Source organism: Rhinolophus hipposideros (genome assembly GCF_964194185.1).
Source record: "Rhinolophus hipposideros genome assembly, chromosome: 6".
Classification (NCBI taxonomy): domain Eukaryota; kingdom Metazoa; phylum Chordata; class Mammalia; order Chiroptera; family Rhinolophidae; genus Rhinolophus; species Rhinolophus hipposideros.
The window spans coordinates 70,860,642-70,874,103 of record NC_138052.1 but is presented as its reverse complement, the minus strand read 5'-3'; the positions used below and the strand labels follow the sequence as shown (position 1 = coordinate 70,874,103).

The window sequence follows — 13,462 nt, the reverse complement described above, 5'->3', positions numbered from 1 at the left end:
ACCCAGGAGAACTGTTAACAGAAGAGAAGCCCACCTTCCAGGGAATCCCGCCATTGTGTGAGAAGCCAGAATAGTGCAGAGAAAACATAACACTACAGCCTGAGAGAGAATAAAAAACTGCAGTCGGAGAGAAAATAAAACATTCTACCAATACCTACTGGAAAACAAAGTAAAGCCCTTTATCAACCTGTTGCAGAACTGACTCCTGTAGAAGTTTAGAAAGAGAAATAATAAATCATTAATAGCCATGAATAACCAAGGTCACAAGACAGCTCAGAAAGAAAATGAAAAGTCTCCAGAAAATGAACTTAAGGACATGGAAGTATGTGACTTAAATGACAGAGAATTCAAGATTGTAGTTCTGAAAAAAACTCAACGAGATGCAAGAAAGCACAGTCAGTTTAATGAACTCAGAAACACAATCGAAGAACAAAATGAACATTTTAGCAAAGAGATTGAAATTGTAAAAAAAGAACCAAATAGAATTTCTGGAGATTAAGTACTCAGTAAAAGAAATGAAGAATGAAATAGTCAGTTTAGGTAGTAGAGTTAACCAGATGAAGGAAAGAATCAGTGACATTGAAGATAGAAACCTAGAAATGACATCGATGGAAGAAGAAAGAGAGTTGAGACTTGAAAAAACTACAAGAACTTTCTGACTCCATCAGAAAGAGCAACATAAAAATAATGGGCATGCCAGAAAGAGAAGAAAGAGAGAGGGAACAGAGAGTATATTCAAACAAATAGTTGATGAGAACTTCCTAAACTCCTGGAAAGAACTGGATCCTCGAATCCAAGAAGCAAATAGAACACTTAATTACCTCAACCCCAACTGGCCTTCTCCAAGACACATTGTATTGAAGCTGTCAAAAATCAACAACAAAGAAAGAATCGTCAAGGCAGCTAGGGAAAAGAAGACTGTAACCTACAAAGGAAAGCTCATTAGATTATCATCAGATTTTTCAGCAGAAACTCTACAAGCCAGCAAGGAGTGGATTCAAATATTCAAACTATTGAAAGAGAGAAATTATGAGCCAAGAATAACATATCCAGCAAACATATCCATTAGATACATAGGAGGAATAGAGTCCTTTGCAGACATACAGAAGCTGAGGGAATTTTCTAACACACAACCTGCACTACAAGAAATACTGAAGGAAGCTATTCGACCAGCATAAATAGGGATAATTTGTGATAACCAAAGCATAAAAGGGGGGAGAGTAAAGGCCTGAACTGGAACATGGGAATGGAGAAAGTAAGCACGCTGAAGAAAATGGGATAAGCTAAATATGAAACTTATTTTTACATAAACTTAAGGGTAACCATTCAAAAAAAAAACCCAGAACTGAAATATAGAATGTAATAAAAGAAGAAACAGAGGGAGAAATCACAGAATACCACCACACAGAAATAATAGACAACAACAAAAAAGGAAAGAAACAATGGAAACACAATCTTACCAGAAAACCAAAGATAGAATGATAGGAAATCCTCAGATATCAATAATCACCCTAAATGTAAATGGACTGAATTCACCAATAAAAAGGCACAGAGCAGCAGACTGGATAAAAAAACTAAACCCAACCACATGTTGCCTGCAAGAGACACATCTCAGCTACAACGACAAACACGGACTCAAATGAAAGGGTGGAAATTGACATTCCAAGCAAATGGTATCCAGAGAAAATCACGTGTAGCTATACTGATATCAGATGAAAAAGACTTCAGGATATAAAAGGTAACAAGAGACAAAGATGGGTATTTTATAATGATAAAGGGGATTATACAAGAAGAAGACATAACAGTCATCAATATTTATGCCCCCAATCAGGGAGCACCAAAAGATACCAAGCAACTACTAATAGAACTAAATGGAGAAATTGACCAAAACACAATATGGTAGGGGACCTAAATACATCATTGACAGCTATGGATAGATCATCCAAACAGAAAATAAAGTAATGTCATCCCTAAACGACACAAGATGAAATGGACATAATTGACATTTATAAAGCACTTCATCCTAGAATACCAGACTACACATTTTTTCTAGTGTACACATAACATTCTCAAGGATAGACCATATATTGGGACATAAAACTATCCTCAGCAAATTTAAGAAGATTGAAATCATACCAAGTGGATTCTCTGATCACTTTGAAATTGGATATCAACTGCAAAAAGAAAAGAGGAAAAAGCACAAACATGCGGAGATTAAATAACATACTTATAAAGAACAACCTTGTCAAAGAAGAAATAAGAGGAGAGGTCAAAAGATACATAGAAACAAATGAGAATGACAATACAGTTACCCAAATTTTTGGGATGCAGCGAAACCAGTTTTAAGAGGGAAATTTATAAATCAACGTACGACAGTCCATTGTATTCCTATACACTAATAATGAAATCTCAGAAAAAGAAATAAAAATAAATTCCTTTTGCAATTGCAACAAAAAGAATAAAATACCTTGGAATAAACTTAACTAAGGATGTGAAAGACCTATATGCTGAAAAGTATGACATTTTTAAAAGAAATTGAAGAAGACACAAAGAAATGGAAAGACATTGCGTGCTCATGGATTGGAAGAATCAACATAGATAAAAATGGCCATATTACTCAAAGCAATATAAAGATTTAATGCAATCCCCATCAAAATCCCAATGGCATTTTTTTAAAGAAACAGAAAAAAAAATTATCAGATTTTTATGGAACCACAAAAGACCCCAAAGAACCAAAGCAATTCTAAGAAAAAAGAACAATGCTGGAGGTATTACACGTCCTGATAGCTTGTACAACAGGGCAACAATAATCAAAACAGCATGGTAGTGGTAGAAAAACAGACACAGACTAATGGAATAGAATTGAGAACTCAGAAAAAAACCCCATAAATATGGACAGATAATTTTCAACAAAGAAGCCAAAAACATACAATGGAGAAAAGACAGCCTCTTCAATAAATGGTGCTGGGAGAATTGGAAAGCCACGTGCAAAAGAATGAAACTGGACTGCTATCTGTCACCATTTATCAAAAGTAATTCAAAATGGATCAAAGACTTAAGCATAAGACCTGACACAATAAACTGCCTAGAAGAAAACATACGTACTAAACTTATGGACCTCGGGATCAACGAACATTTTATGAATTTGACTCCAAAGGCAAGGGAAGTAAAAGGTAAAATGAACGAATTGGACTATATGAAACTTAAAAGCTTCTGCACAGCAAAAAGAAAAACATCGACAAAATAAAGAGGCAACCAAATCAATGGGAGAAAATTTTTGCAAACAACGCCTCCGATAAGGGGCTAATATCCAAAATATACAAGGAACTCATACAACTCAACAACAACAGAAAACAAACAGTCTAGTTGAAAAATGGGCAGAGGACCTGAAGGGACATTTCTCCAAAGAGGACATACAAATGGCAAATAGACATATGAAAAAATGCTCAACATCACTAATCATCAGAGAAATGCAAATAAAAACCACAATGAGATATTATCTCACACCAGTTAGAATGGCTATCATCAACAAGACAAATAATAACAAGTGTAGGAGAAGCTGTGGAGAAAAAGGAACCCTCATACACTGTTGGTGGGAATGCAGACTGGTGCAGCCGCTATGGAAAGCAGTGTGGAGGTTCCTCAAAAAATTAAGAATAGAATTACCATATGACCCAGCAATCCCTCTCCTGGGTGTCTACCCAAAAAATCTGAAAACATTTATCCATAAAGACATGTGCTCCAATGTTCATTGCAGCTTTATTTATGGTGGCAAAGACATGGAAACAGCCAAAATGTTCTTCTATAGATGAATGGATAAAGAAATTGTGGTATATACACAATGGAACACTATTTGGTGGCAAGAAAGATGAAATAGTACCATTTATGACAACACGGATGGATATCTATTTATTTATTTATTTATTCATGATTTTTTGTAATTTATTGGGTGACAATTGTTAATGAAATTACATAATTTCAGGTGTACAATTCTGTATTACATCATCTATAAATCCCATTGTGTGTTCACCACCCAGAGTCAGTACTCCTTCCATCATCATATATTTGATCCCCCTTACCCTCATCTCCCTCCCCCCATCCCTCTTACCCTCTGGTAACCACTAAACTATTAACATGGATGGATCTTGAGATTATAATGCTAAGCCAAATAAGTCAGACAGAAAAAATAGAGAACCATATGATTTCTCTGATATGTGGTATACAAAACTGCAAACAATAAAAGAACAGTACAAACAAATGAAGAAACCAAAACTCATAGACATAGACAATAGTTTTGGGGTTACAGGGGGTTAAGGGGGAGATGGGCTCTAGGAAACGATAAACGGGGTCTAATATATGGTGATGGAAAGAGAACTGACTCTGGATGGTGAACACACAATGCAAGATATAATGTTTTATACAATTGTACACTTGAAATCTATGTAACGTTACCAACAATTATCACCCAGACTGAAGAGCTACCCAGCAGCTGACTTACAGAGTCAGAGCAAATACTATTTGTTGTTTTAATACACTAAGTTTTATAATTGACTAGTTACCCAGCAAAAGCTAACTGATAGATAGACAATATATTTTATTTCTTTAAATCTACTTAGAAGCTGATATAAGGCCATACGTAGGTGCTCTGTGTATATTTGAACCAAATGATGTCAGAATTTTGTTAGGGGGCTCTGACTGATCACTTACCTCTTCAGGAGGTAAGTTGCACTGAGATGCCACAGCAGTTATATAAGCTTCAACTACCACCGTACCCTGGGGAAAGCCAAATCCTCGGAAGGCAGTGTTGGATGGCAAATTTGTTTTGCAAGCCCTACCCCGGCACCGGAAATTAGGAATAGAATACGCATTTTCAGATTTCAACACAATGAACTCTATCACCTGAATTAAAGCAAAGAAAACAAAACTTCTTAGTTAGCAAATATTCAAAACCACATATTCACATTTTATCTCTAACTTGAATCTTTCACAGAATCTATCTAATTTATAAGACAAATATTCCTGCAGATAAAGGGTGGCACATACAGCTAAGGATGACCCACAGAAAGTTGTATTTCTCATTTACCAACTCAGATTCATCAGGAGTGCATCCACCATTGACATAATATTCAACATCAGCAGATTTGATCACACCATTGTTCATGAATCCAATCTGAAAAGTGATATAACAAGTAAAACAACTTTTTAAACCGTCCTTTAAAAGCAGACCATGTTGTACACAAACACATCTGATCACAGTTGCCAGTCCACACCCAACTTCTGCACATGATTGATGTGACAGTCACCAGAGGAACACTGAAGATGGTGACTAAGTTGACCATGATTCCAATAGCAAGTTCTGATTAGTTTTAGGTAGCATCCAAATATCCCTTTCAATTGGTGTGGAATTTAGTAATTGTCTTTACTATTGGCTAGTTATCCTTGAAAAATGTTTTAGGCAGATTCCTGAAAATTTTGCTTTCACTCACTTTGTATTTTCCGAGGAGTGGGTGACGGCCAGCAGTTATCAGCATGTCATCCCCACGCTCTAGAATAAACCGGATTGGGCGGCCAGTCCTATAGGAAACGATTGTTAATATGCTGGATGCTTCAGAAAGTTGTAGAAACATAGAGATGATGAAAGGCGTCTGGAGATAATCTAGGTTAGTGGTTTTCAGTGGGGGCAGTAACATAATCTAAACCACGTAGTGGTTTCTGTGAGGGCATTAAAATGTAAAAACAAACAAACACCTATTACTATTATCATTCTAGTTTAGTCATATCTGAGAATTTAATTATTGAAATGATACATTATTTGGTTATAAGTTACCTTACTTTTATTTCCTTTATACATTACGTTAAGGCATTGGATGAATATTTTGCAATTATGTGTATCAGATTATATTATCAATTTATCAACTTGGGTATTAAAGGGGGCATTAAATACTTGCCATAATGGGAATGTTGAGGCTGAAAGTGTTGAAAATCAATGCCCCATTCAGCTTAACCCCTCTGCATTCAGACTCCCCTTTTGTTAAAGTGCCCATTAAAGGCTCCTCTGGCTTCTAAGGGAATGCTTCCAGTAACTACACGCCTGTACTTTAGGACAATCTTTTTTTATCATTGGAAGTGCCACACAACTAATATATTCACAGTTTTCTTTTTGCAGCTATAGACTGGGATAAGTTAAGTTTTTCCTGAACATACTTAATGAACTCTGGTATATAGAGGTTCACAAAAGTCGTGGCTATTCTTATGTCTGGTTATTACATCCAGATGACAGAGAGACTAAGTGAACATTCCCAGGCACCAGCAGACCCTGGTCTATTTCATGACAAAACGTGTTTAAGTTTGGGGCTTTGACCATTCCTCCACTCAGCCATCTCATGCTTGATTTATTTTAATGATTTAAAACAAACATTTTAAAGAGTGAAAGTCAATGCAGTTCACAAAAAAGTAATACATAGTTATGTCTGTGCAATGAGTCAAAATTTACAGTGATTGCATTCATTCCACACAGCTATCTTGTGAAACAGGTAGATATTATTTTCCCCACTTTACGGGTGAGGAAACTGAGGTGACTTGCCTAACGTGACCTCATGAACGAGTGGGGAGAGCAGGACTTGAGCATAGGTCCTCTGGCTCCAGGTCCAATGTCATTTCACCCACATGCTAACCATACATACCCTTTGGAAATGAAAGGCTATGGCCTAAGGAATGAAAGCTGGGTTGCAGGGCTGGAAGGGTGTGGATGGCATCTGCCCTGCTAGGACTTCTGATATCAATAGCTGTCACTGCGACTCTTACTTGTTGGCGGCCACAGCAGTGATAGCAGCTAGCAATGCGGGCTTGGTTACTTTCCCCCCAAATGCTCCTCCAGCTCGTCTCATGTGGCAGGCGATTCTACTTCTTGGGACGTTTAGTGCTGTCGCCACAAACTCCTGCAAGAGGAAAGTCCCCGAAGCCACATAAGTGCAATTTAATAGTATATTTCTTCACTCATGTACTTCCCCTCTGTTTAACAAGAGAAATTCAGTAATTCAACAAATACAACATTACAGAACGACGCAACCATCATCACAATCTAATTTTAGAACATTTTAAGCATCCTCAAAGAAATCTTAAATCTGTTAAGCAGTAACTCCTAATCTCTTCCAACCTCAATTCCCCCTAATACCCTCACTACTAGGAAGCACTTATCTGCTTTCCGTGTCTATTCATTAGCCTGTTCTAAACATTTTATGTAAGTGAATAATACAATATGTGGTCTTTTGTGACTGGCTTCTTTCACTCAGCATTGTGTTTTCAAAGTTCATCCATGTTGTAGCATATATCAGTACTCCATTTTATTTTATTAGTTTCAGGTGCACAAGACAAGGTAATACTTAGATGTTCATCATTTATATCCCCCACACTGTGGACCCCCCTCCTCCATCCCCCCATCCACTATCCCTCCGACATCGCACCGAACCATCACATTATATATATAAAATTATAGTTGGCATTCACCATTGTTCAGCTTCAGGTGTACAGTACATTGATCAAGCATCTACATCTTCCCTGAGGTGGTCTCCCAAATGGGACACGTGTCCATCAGATACCCTAAGTACTCCATTTTTTAATGGCTGAATAATATTCCATTGTATAGCAATATCACTTTTTAAAAAATCCATTTATTAGTTGATGAACATTTGCATTGTTCCCAATTTTGGATATTGTGAACAGTGCTGCTATGAACACTTGTGTAGAAGTTTTTCTGTGGACATGTTTTCATTTCTCTTGGGTAGATAGATACCTAGTCAAGGGATTGCTGGGTTATGTGGTCACTCTATTTTTAACATCCTGAGAAAATGCCAAACTGTTTTCCAAAGTGACTGTGCCATTTTTCATCCCCATTACCAATGCATGGCAGTTCTAATTTCTCCACATCCTTGCCAACACTTGTTATTGTCTATCCTTTGATTATATATTTAGTGTACATGAAGTGGTATTTTTGTGGTTTTGATTTGCATTTCCCTAGTAACTAATGATGCTGAACATCTTTTCATGTGCATATTAGTCATTCATAGACCGTTGGAGAAATGTCTATTAAAATCCTTTACTGGGCCTGCTTTTGATACTGCCTCAAGTTCCTGTGGGCTATGAGTACACAGTGTCCTAGCACCCCTGGGAAATGCCTTCTGTCACGGAGCTGACTGATTGTACCCTAACAGGTATTCATGGTAGACAGCAAGGATGACATTGACACATACACGTTATCCCTTTGGAGCCCAGAGCCAGATGGTGTCTACTAAAAGCGACCTCACAGGTGATATTTGTCACCTTCCTCAATTTACAGAAAAAGATATTGCTGCCCAGTGACTAGTAGAAGACCATGTAGCTGCTTGGGGAAAAAGCCCATATCTCCTCACTCCTTTGTCCACTTCAAAACTTGCAACTGTGGAGGCCGCAGCCAAATCCCAGATCCGCGTCAGTCCCCTACCCTTTCATTTTGCCTTGAGTGGCAGCAGGTAACTTCATCCTCCCATCGAACCTATCCACTGTCTTAGGACCGTAAGGTACCAACTCACTGTGCTCCACCAGGAAGCCCCCAGCTTTTCCCTTCAGTGATACTGTCATTACGCCTCCTCTCAGTGTAATTGTTTAAGTACTCCCCTGTGTCTCGTACTCTTCTAGGACGTACAACTCCACGTTTCAGAAGAAAGGAATGTCAGAGGATTTTCTTTACTTGCCTGGGGATGGCAATGCCTTACATCTCAACCACTGGAACAGGACTGTAACTCACATGCTACTATGCCGGGCTGAAATGTCTTGGAAATGCAATCACTTTCCATATGCACAACCAATACATGAAAACATTCATATAGAGAAGCAACACAAATGAGCCACAAAGAGAAATTTAAATATACGTGTACCACCAATACATGAATTGGTGTACCACCAATACAACATTCATACCGAAAAGCAATCCACGGGATATAGAGTACAGCATAGGGAACAGTCAATGAAACTGTAACAGCCATATACGATGTCAGAGAGGTAATAGATTGGAGGAGGAGGGTTATCACTTTCTGAGGGGTGTAAATATCTAGTGATTACATTGCTTTATACACCTGAAACTAATAAAAAAGAAAAGAAAGAAAGAAAAAGAAAAGCAATGCAGATGAATGAACCACAAAGGGAAATGTAAATGTAATACAATACTAAGGTTTTTACCTCCCCTGAGATTAAGTTTTACACTATCAATTGTTATAAGGGAACGATAAACTTTGCCCTGTATATTGGAAGGCAGCAAAAATTTCAGATCTCTTTGAAAGGTCTAGCTTCTTAGTGAAACATTTACCCCATTTTCTTCATTCTGGACTTTAGCTAATGTCAAGTGGGCAGCAAGTTTGAGGCGTGGGAGTGTGAGGAGTCCACAGGCCCCTAGAGCAGAATGCCTGGTTGTAAGGGCCTCACGTCACATAGTCACGTGGAGTCTCATTTTCCAAAAATACCTTGTTACCTGTACATGAGTTGGATACTGCATTCCAAGGTGTATCACCATTTCTTTATCTTCTGCTTTTGGGATAGCCAAGATAGTTTGCGTTTCCATGTAAAAATGTTCCTGTCCTTCCACATGGACCTCACCTGTAAAGCATAAACACAGGACAATGTTTACTTGAAAGTCCCAACTTGGGGGCTCTCGGTGGTGTTTGTTTTATCAAAAGTGAGTTACTTCAGCTTATGGAGAACTGAACTTTGTATCATTTGGTTAAACCACGTTTTCTAATTAAGCATCACTGTGCCCAACATGACCCTGGGTAATTCACTCCCCTTTTCCTGGACTCAGTTTCCTCATCTGTCTAGTGGGGTGGTAAGATCTCCGGTGTGTTGGACTTGAGCGCAGAGATTAACCTGACCACTACCCAGGCTGTCATCTCCTTGCTCAGTGAATTTCGCCAAGTTATTACACCCTCATTTCCTCATCTATAAAATGGTGGGTAATAATAACATGTACCCCAATTAGGTGGCATTAGGATTATTGAATCACAGAAAGGATAAGTAGCTTGCTAAAGGACACAAAGGTTTAAAATTGTGGAACTGTTCCCTACACTAAAACTATCCTGTTCTTACTGTTTTATCTGAGATTTTTTGGCCTATTTAATATATCCTTATCATTTTGTAGGCTCTAACAAGAGAGGTATTAGGGGTATTTGGCCTTAGTTTAAACATTTCAAAGGCAGTATTTTAACTTTAAAACTAGCCAAAAGACTCCTGTGTTGTTAAAATACATGAATTATTTTGCCAGGGGTCAAAGGATTTCTGGAATGCATTTCTTGGGAATATAGAATATGAGCCATGCAATATGCCCTCTAAAAAAAAAAAAAAGCTTTGCATGTATATCCTGAATTTAATCTACATCCAAATTTATTTAACAATTACAATTTTTACAATATGCTGGGCATTGCTCTGAGGCATAGTACTTTGCAGATAATGAATTCATTTAATCCCCATACCAACTTTATGAAGCAAGTATTACTACAAAACTGACATGGTAGAGTTAAGTAAGCTAAGCTGTCCAATGCCACAGCCAGTAAATAACAGAGCTGCAATTCAAACCCAGGCAACCTGAATCCAGGATCCATGCTCTTAACTACAATGTTACTCTATGTTGGCATACTCTATCCAAACTCCAAATTTCCTTTGTTTTTCAAATCTTCCACTTGTGTCAAAATTTTGAATTCCTACAATAGTCAAAATCCTGAATGACAAAGAGCTAGCACCTTGTCACTCTGATGCCCTTAGGGTAAGTATAAAAATTAAAAGAAAATATACGATGGTGGTTAAGAGCAAGGACCTTGGGTCATCTAGTGCTGGGCTCCAGTCCTGGTTCTATTGCTAATTAGATATGAGACCTCAACAAATTACCAAACTTTTTTGAGCTTCAGTTTCCTCATCTGTAAAATAGAGCTACCAATATGTTTTTCTCAGAGTTGTTCTGCTTGCATGTTAAATAGTAAGCAGTAAATACTAAGTAGCTTAAAATAGGTTTAATAATACTCATTTCTCAGGGTTGATGTCAGGATTAAATAATAAAATAAATATAAAGGACTTAGCATGGTGTCTGGCACAGTAAGTTCTTGATAAATGCCATCTGATATTATTATTATTACTAACTAACCTTTAGTTTATAGGCTTTGTAAAATCGCATTTAGTTTTATAAAATCCATTATGAAGTAATGAACGTTTGACACAAGTAGTAGATACTGTCAAAACTCTGAGCATCTCTCATGACTTTCCTCGTTGTATCTAACTATTCTGTGGCAGTGAATACTTTTTATAATTGGAAGGCAGCCTACATTTTATGCTTAAAGAAAATGATGTCGGGAAACAAGTATTCTAAAGTATTTCTGATGTTTTAGTAAAAGATAAAAGCTTATAGCACTTGCCATTCCAGTTATTTAGAAGTCGGTAATAGATCCTGTGAAAATCATTATTTTTCTCTTACCTAAGACCAGTAGTGATACTCTTAGTAGAGATAGCTGTGGTTCTCAACTTTGGCCACACCTTGAAATCACCCACCTAAGGAGCTTTAAAGAAAATACTAATACTCTGACCCTATACTACAAGGTTCTGATTTCATTGGGATCTGGATATTGGTATTTTTAAAAATCATAGTAACTAGGTCTAGCCTGTGCAGTAAGTCAAAACAAACAAACAAACAAACAAACAAGTAATAGTATCAAAATTAGAAAAGATAAATAAAACTGTTATGATATGATTTGTACATTCATACAGAAAATTCAAGAGAATCTATAAGACTATTAAGTAGTAAGTAAATTCAGCAAAGTTCCTGGATATATGATAAATATACAAAAACTAATTGTGTTTTTATATGTTAGACAAAATCAGTAGAAAATTAAATAAAAATACCATTTATAGTAGCGTCAAAAACATCAAATACTAGGAATAAACATTAGGGAGCCTGTGCAAGTTCACTATAGTGAAAACTACAAATTTACTAAGAGGAATTAAAGTAAACCTAAGTAAAAGGCAGCATCTACCATGTTCATGGATTGGAACTTAATGTTGTTAAGATTTCAATTCTCTCAAATTGGTATTGTTTCAGTGCATTCCCCCTCAAAATCCCAGCAAATTATTATTAATGGATATTAATGAACTGATGATAAATGTACACAGAAATGCCAAGAACCCATAATAATGAAAGTCATATTGAAAAAGACATAGCAAAAGGGCCTTACATTATCAGATTTCAAGAGTTACAGCAAGTAAGATCGTGTGATATTAGCACAAAGATAGATAAGCAAATGTGTAGAATATAATAAAGAGTTCAGAAGTAGAACAACATATATAAATATGTAGACACCTGGAAAACAAGAAAAGCTGCACTGCAATTCAATACGGGAAAAAACAGTCTTTAATAAATGGTACTAGGTCAATTGGATATCCACTTGAAAAAATTGAAACTTGACCCCTGTCTCACACCATACAGAGAAATTAATTTGAGATGGATCATAGATGTAAATGTCAAAGCTAAACATGTTATCAAGCTTCTAGGAGAAACCGTAAGAAAACATCTTCATGACATGTGAATAGGCAAAAGTTTTTTCATGGCACCAAAGCATGAACCATAAAAAAGACTCATAAATTGGACTTCATGAAAACCATGAGCTTTTGTTCACAAAAAGAGACCATGAAGGCAATGAAAATGCAATTTGCAGGCTGAGAAAAGATATGTGCAATACCCATAACCAATAAAGAATTCATATCAAAAACATAAATTCTTCTATAAATCCATAAGTAAATAAATTATTATATTATAAATTAAAATCAATAATATATAATTATAACTAATGATCATTTTAAATTTAATTAATTAAAAAACAGGCAATAGCCTTGAATAAACATTTACCAAAGAGCATATTAAAATGGCTAATGTACATATGAAAAAGTTTCATCATTAGTCATTAAAGAAATTCAGTTAAATCCACAATGAGATACTACTATACACCCATCAATTACATAAAATTAAAAAGACTAACAATAACAACTGAACAATGAAACTTTCATAATTGTTAATAGGAGGAAAATTGAAATGATTCTTTAAATGTTTGGCATTAACTGATAAAGGTAAACATATAAAAACACTATTATTTGACAATTCTCCTCCTGGGTATATTCCATTGGAAACGAGTGCCCATGTTCACCAAAAGACGTGTGTAATAGTGTCGATGTAAAAACGTCCAAACCTATAGAGAATTTTTATGAGTTTTTTTAAGCGAAACTGATGACATTGCTGGGAAACAAGATTTTAAATGCTTCAGAGGATAACAGTTTTGTAATTTCTTTTATACATTTGGAATTAAGAAGGGAACCTAAGGAAGATTACATGAAGGTGGGAGGATTGGATTACAGGACAGTTAACAGATTATGTATTTCCTTGAGGGTGGTTTGAAAAAAT

At 36.4% G+C, this 13,462-nt stretch overlaps 1 protein-coding gene across 1 annotated transcript in view; it reads right to left on the bottom strand.

Moving 5' to 3' along the window:
* Positions 1-13,462, bottom strand: part of LOC308498978 (aldehyde oxidase 4-like) — a gene marked incomplete at its 5' end in the record, with an annotated part of 70,993 nt that overhangs the window by 16,868 nt on the left and 40,663 nt on the right. Inside the window, 5 exons of the mRNA XM_081051764.1 lie at positions 4,708-4,899; positions 5,084-5,170; positions 5,487-5,574; positions 6,805-6,938; positions 9,503-9,627. Coding sequence (XP_080907890.1) covers positions 4,708-4,899; positions 5,084-5,170; positions 5,487-5,574; positions 6,805-6,938; positions 9,503-9,627 — 626 coding nt within the window. The remainder of the gene's footprint in view (positions 1-4,707; positions 4,900-5,083; positions 5,171-5,486; positions 5,575-6,804; positions 6,939-9,502; positions 9,628-13,462) is intronic.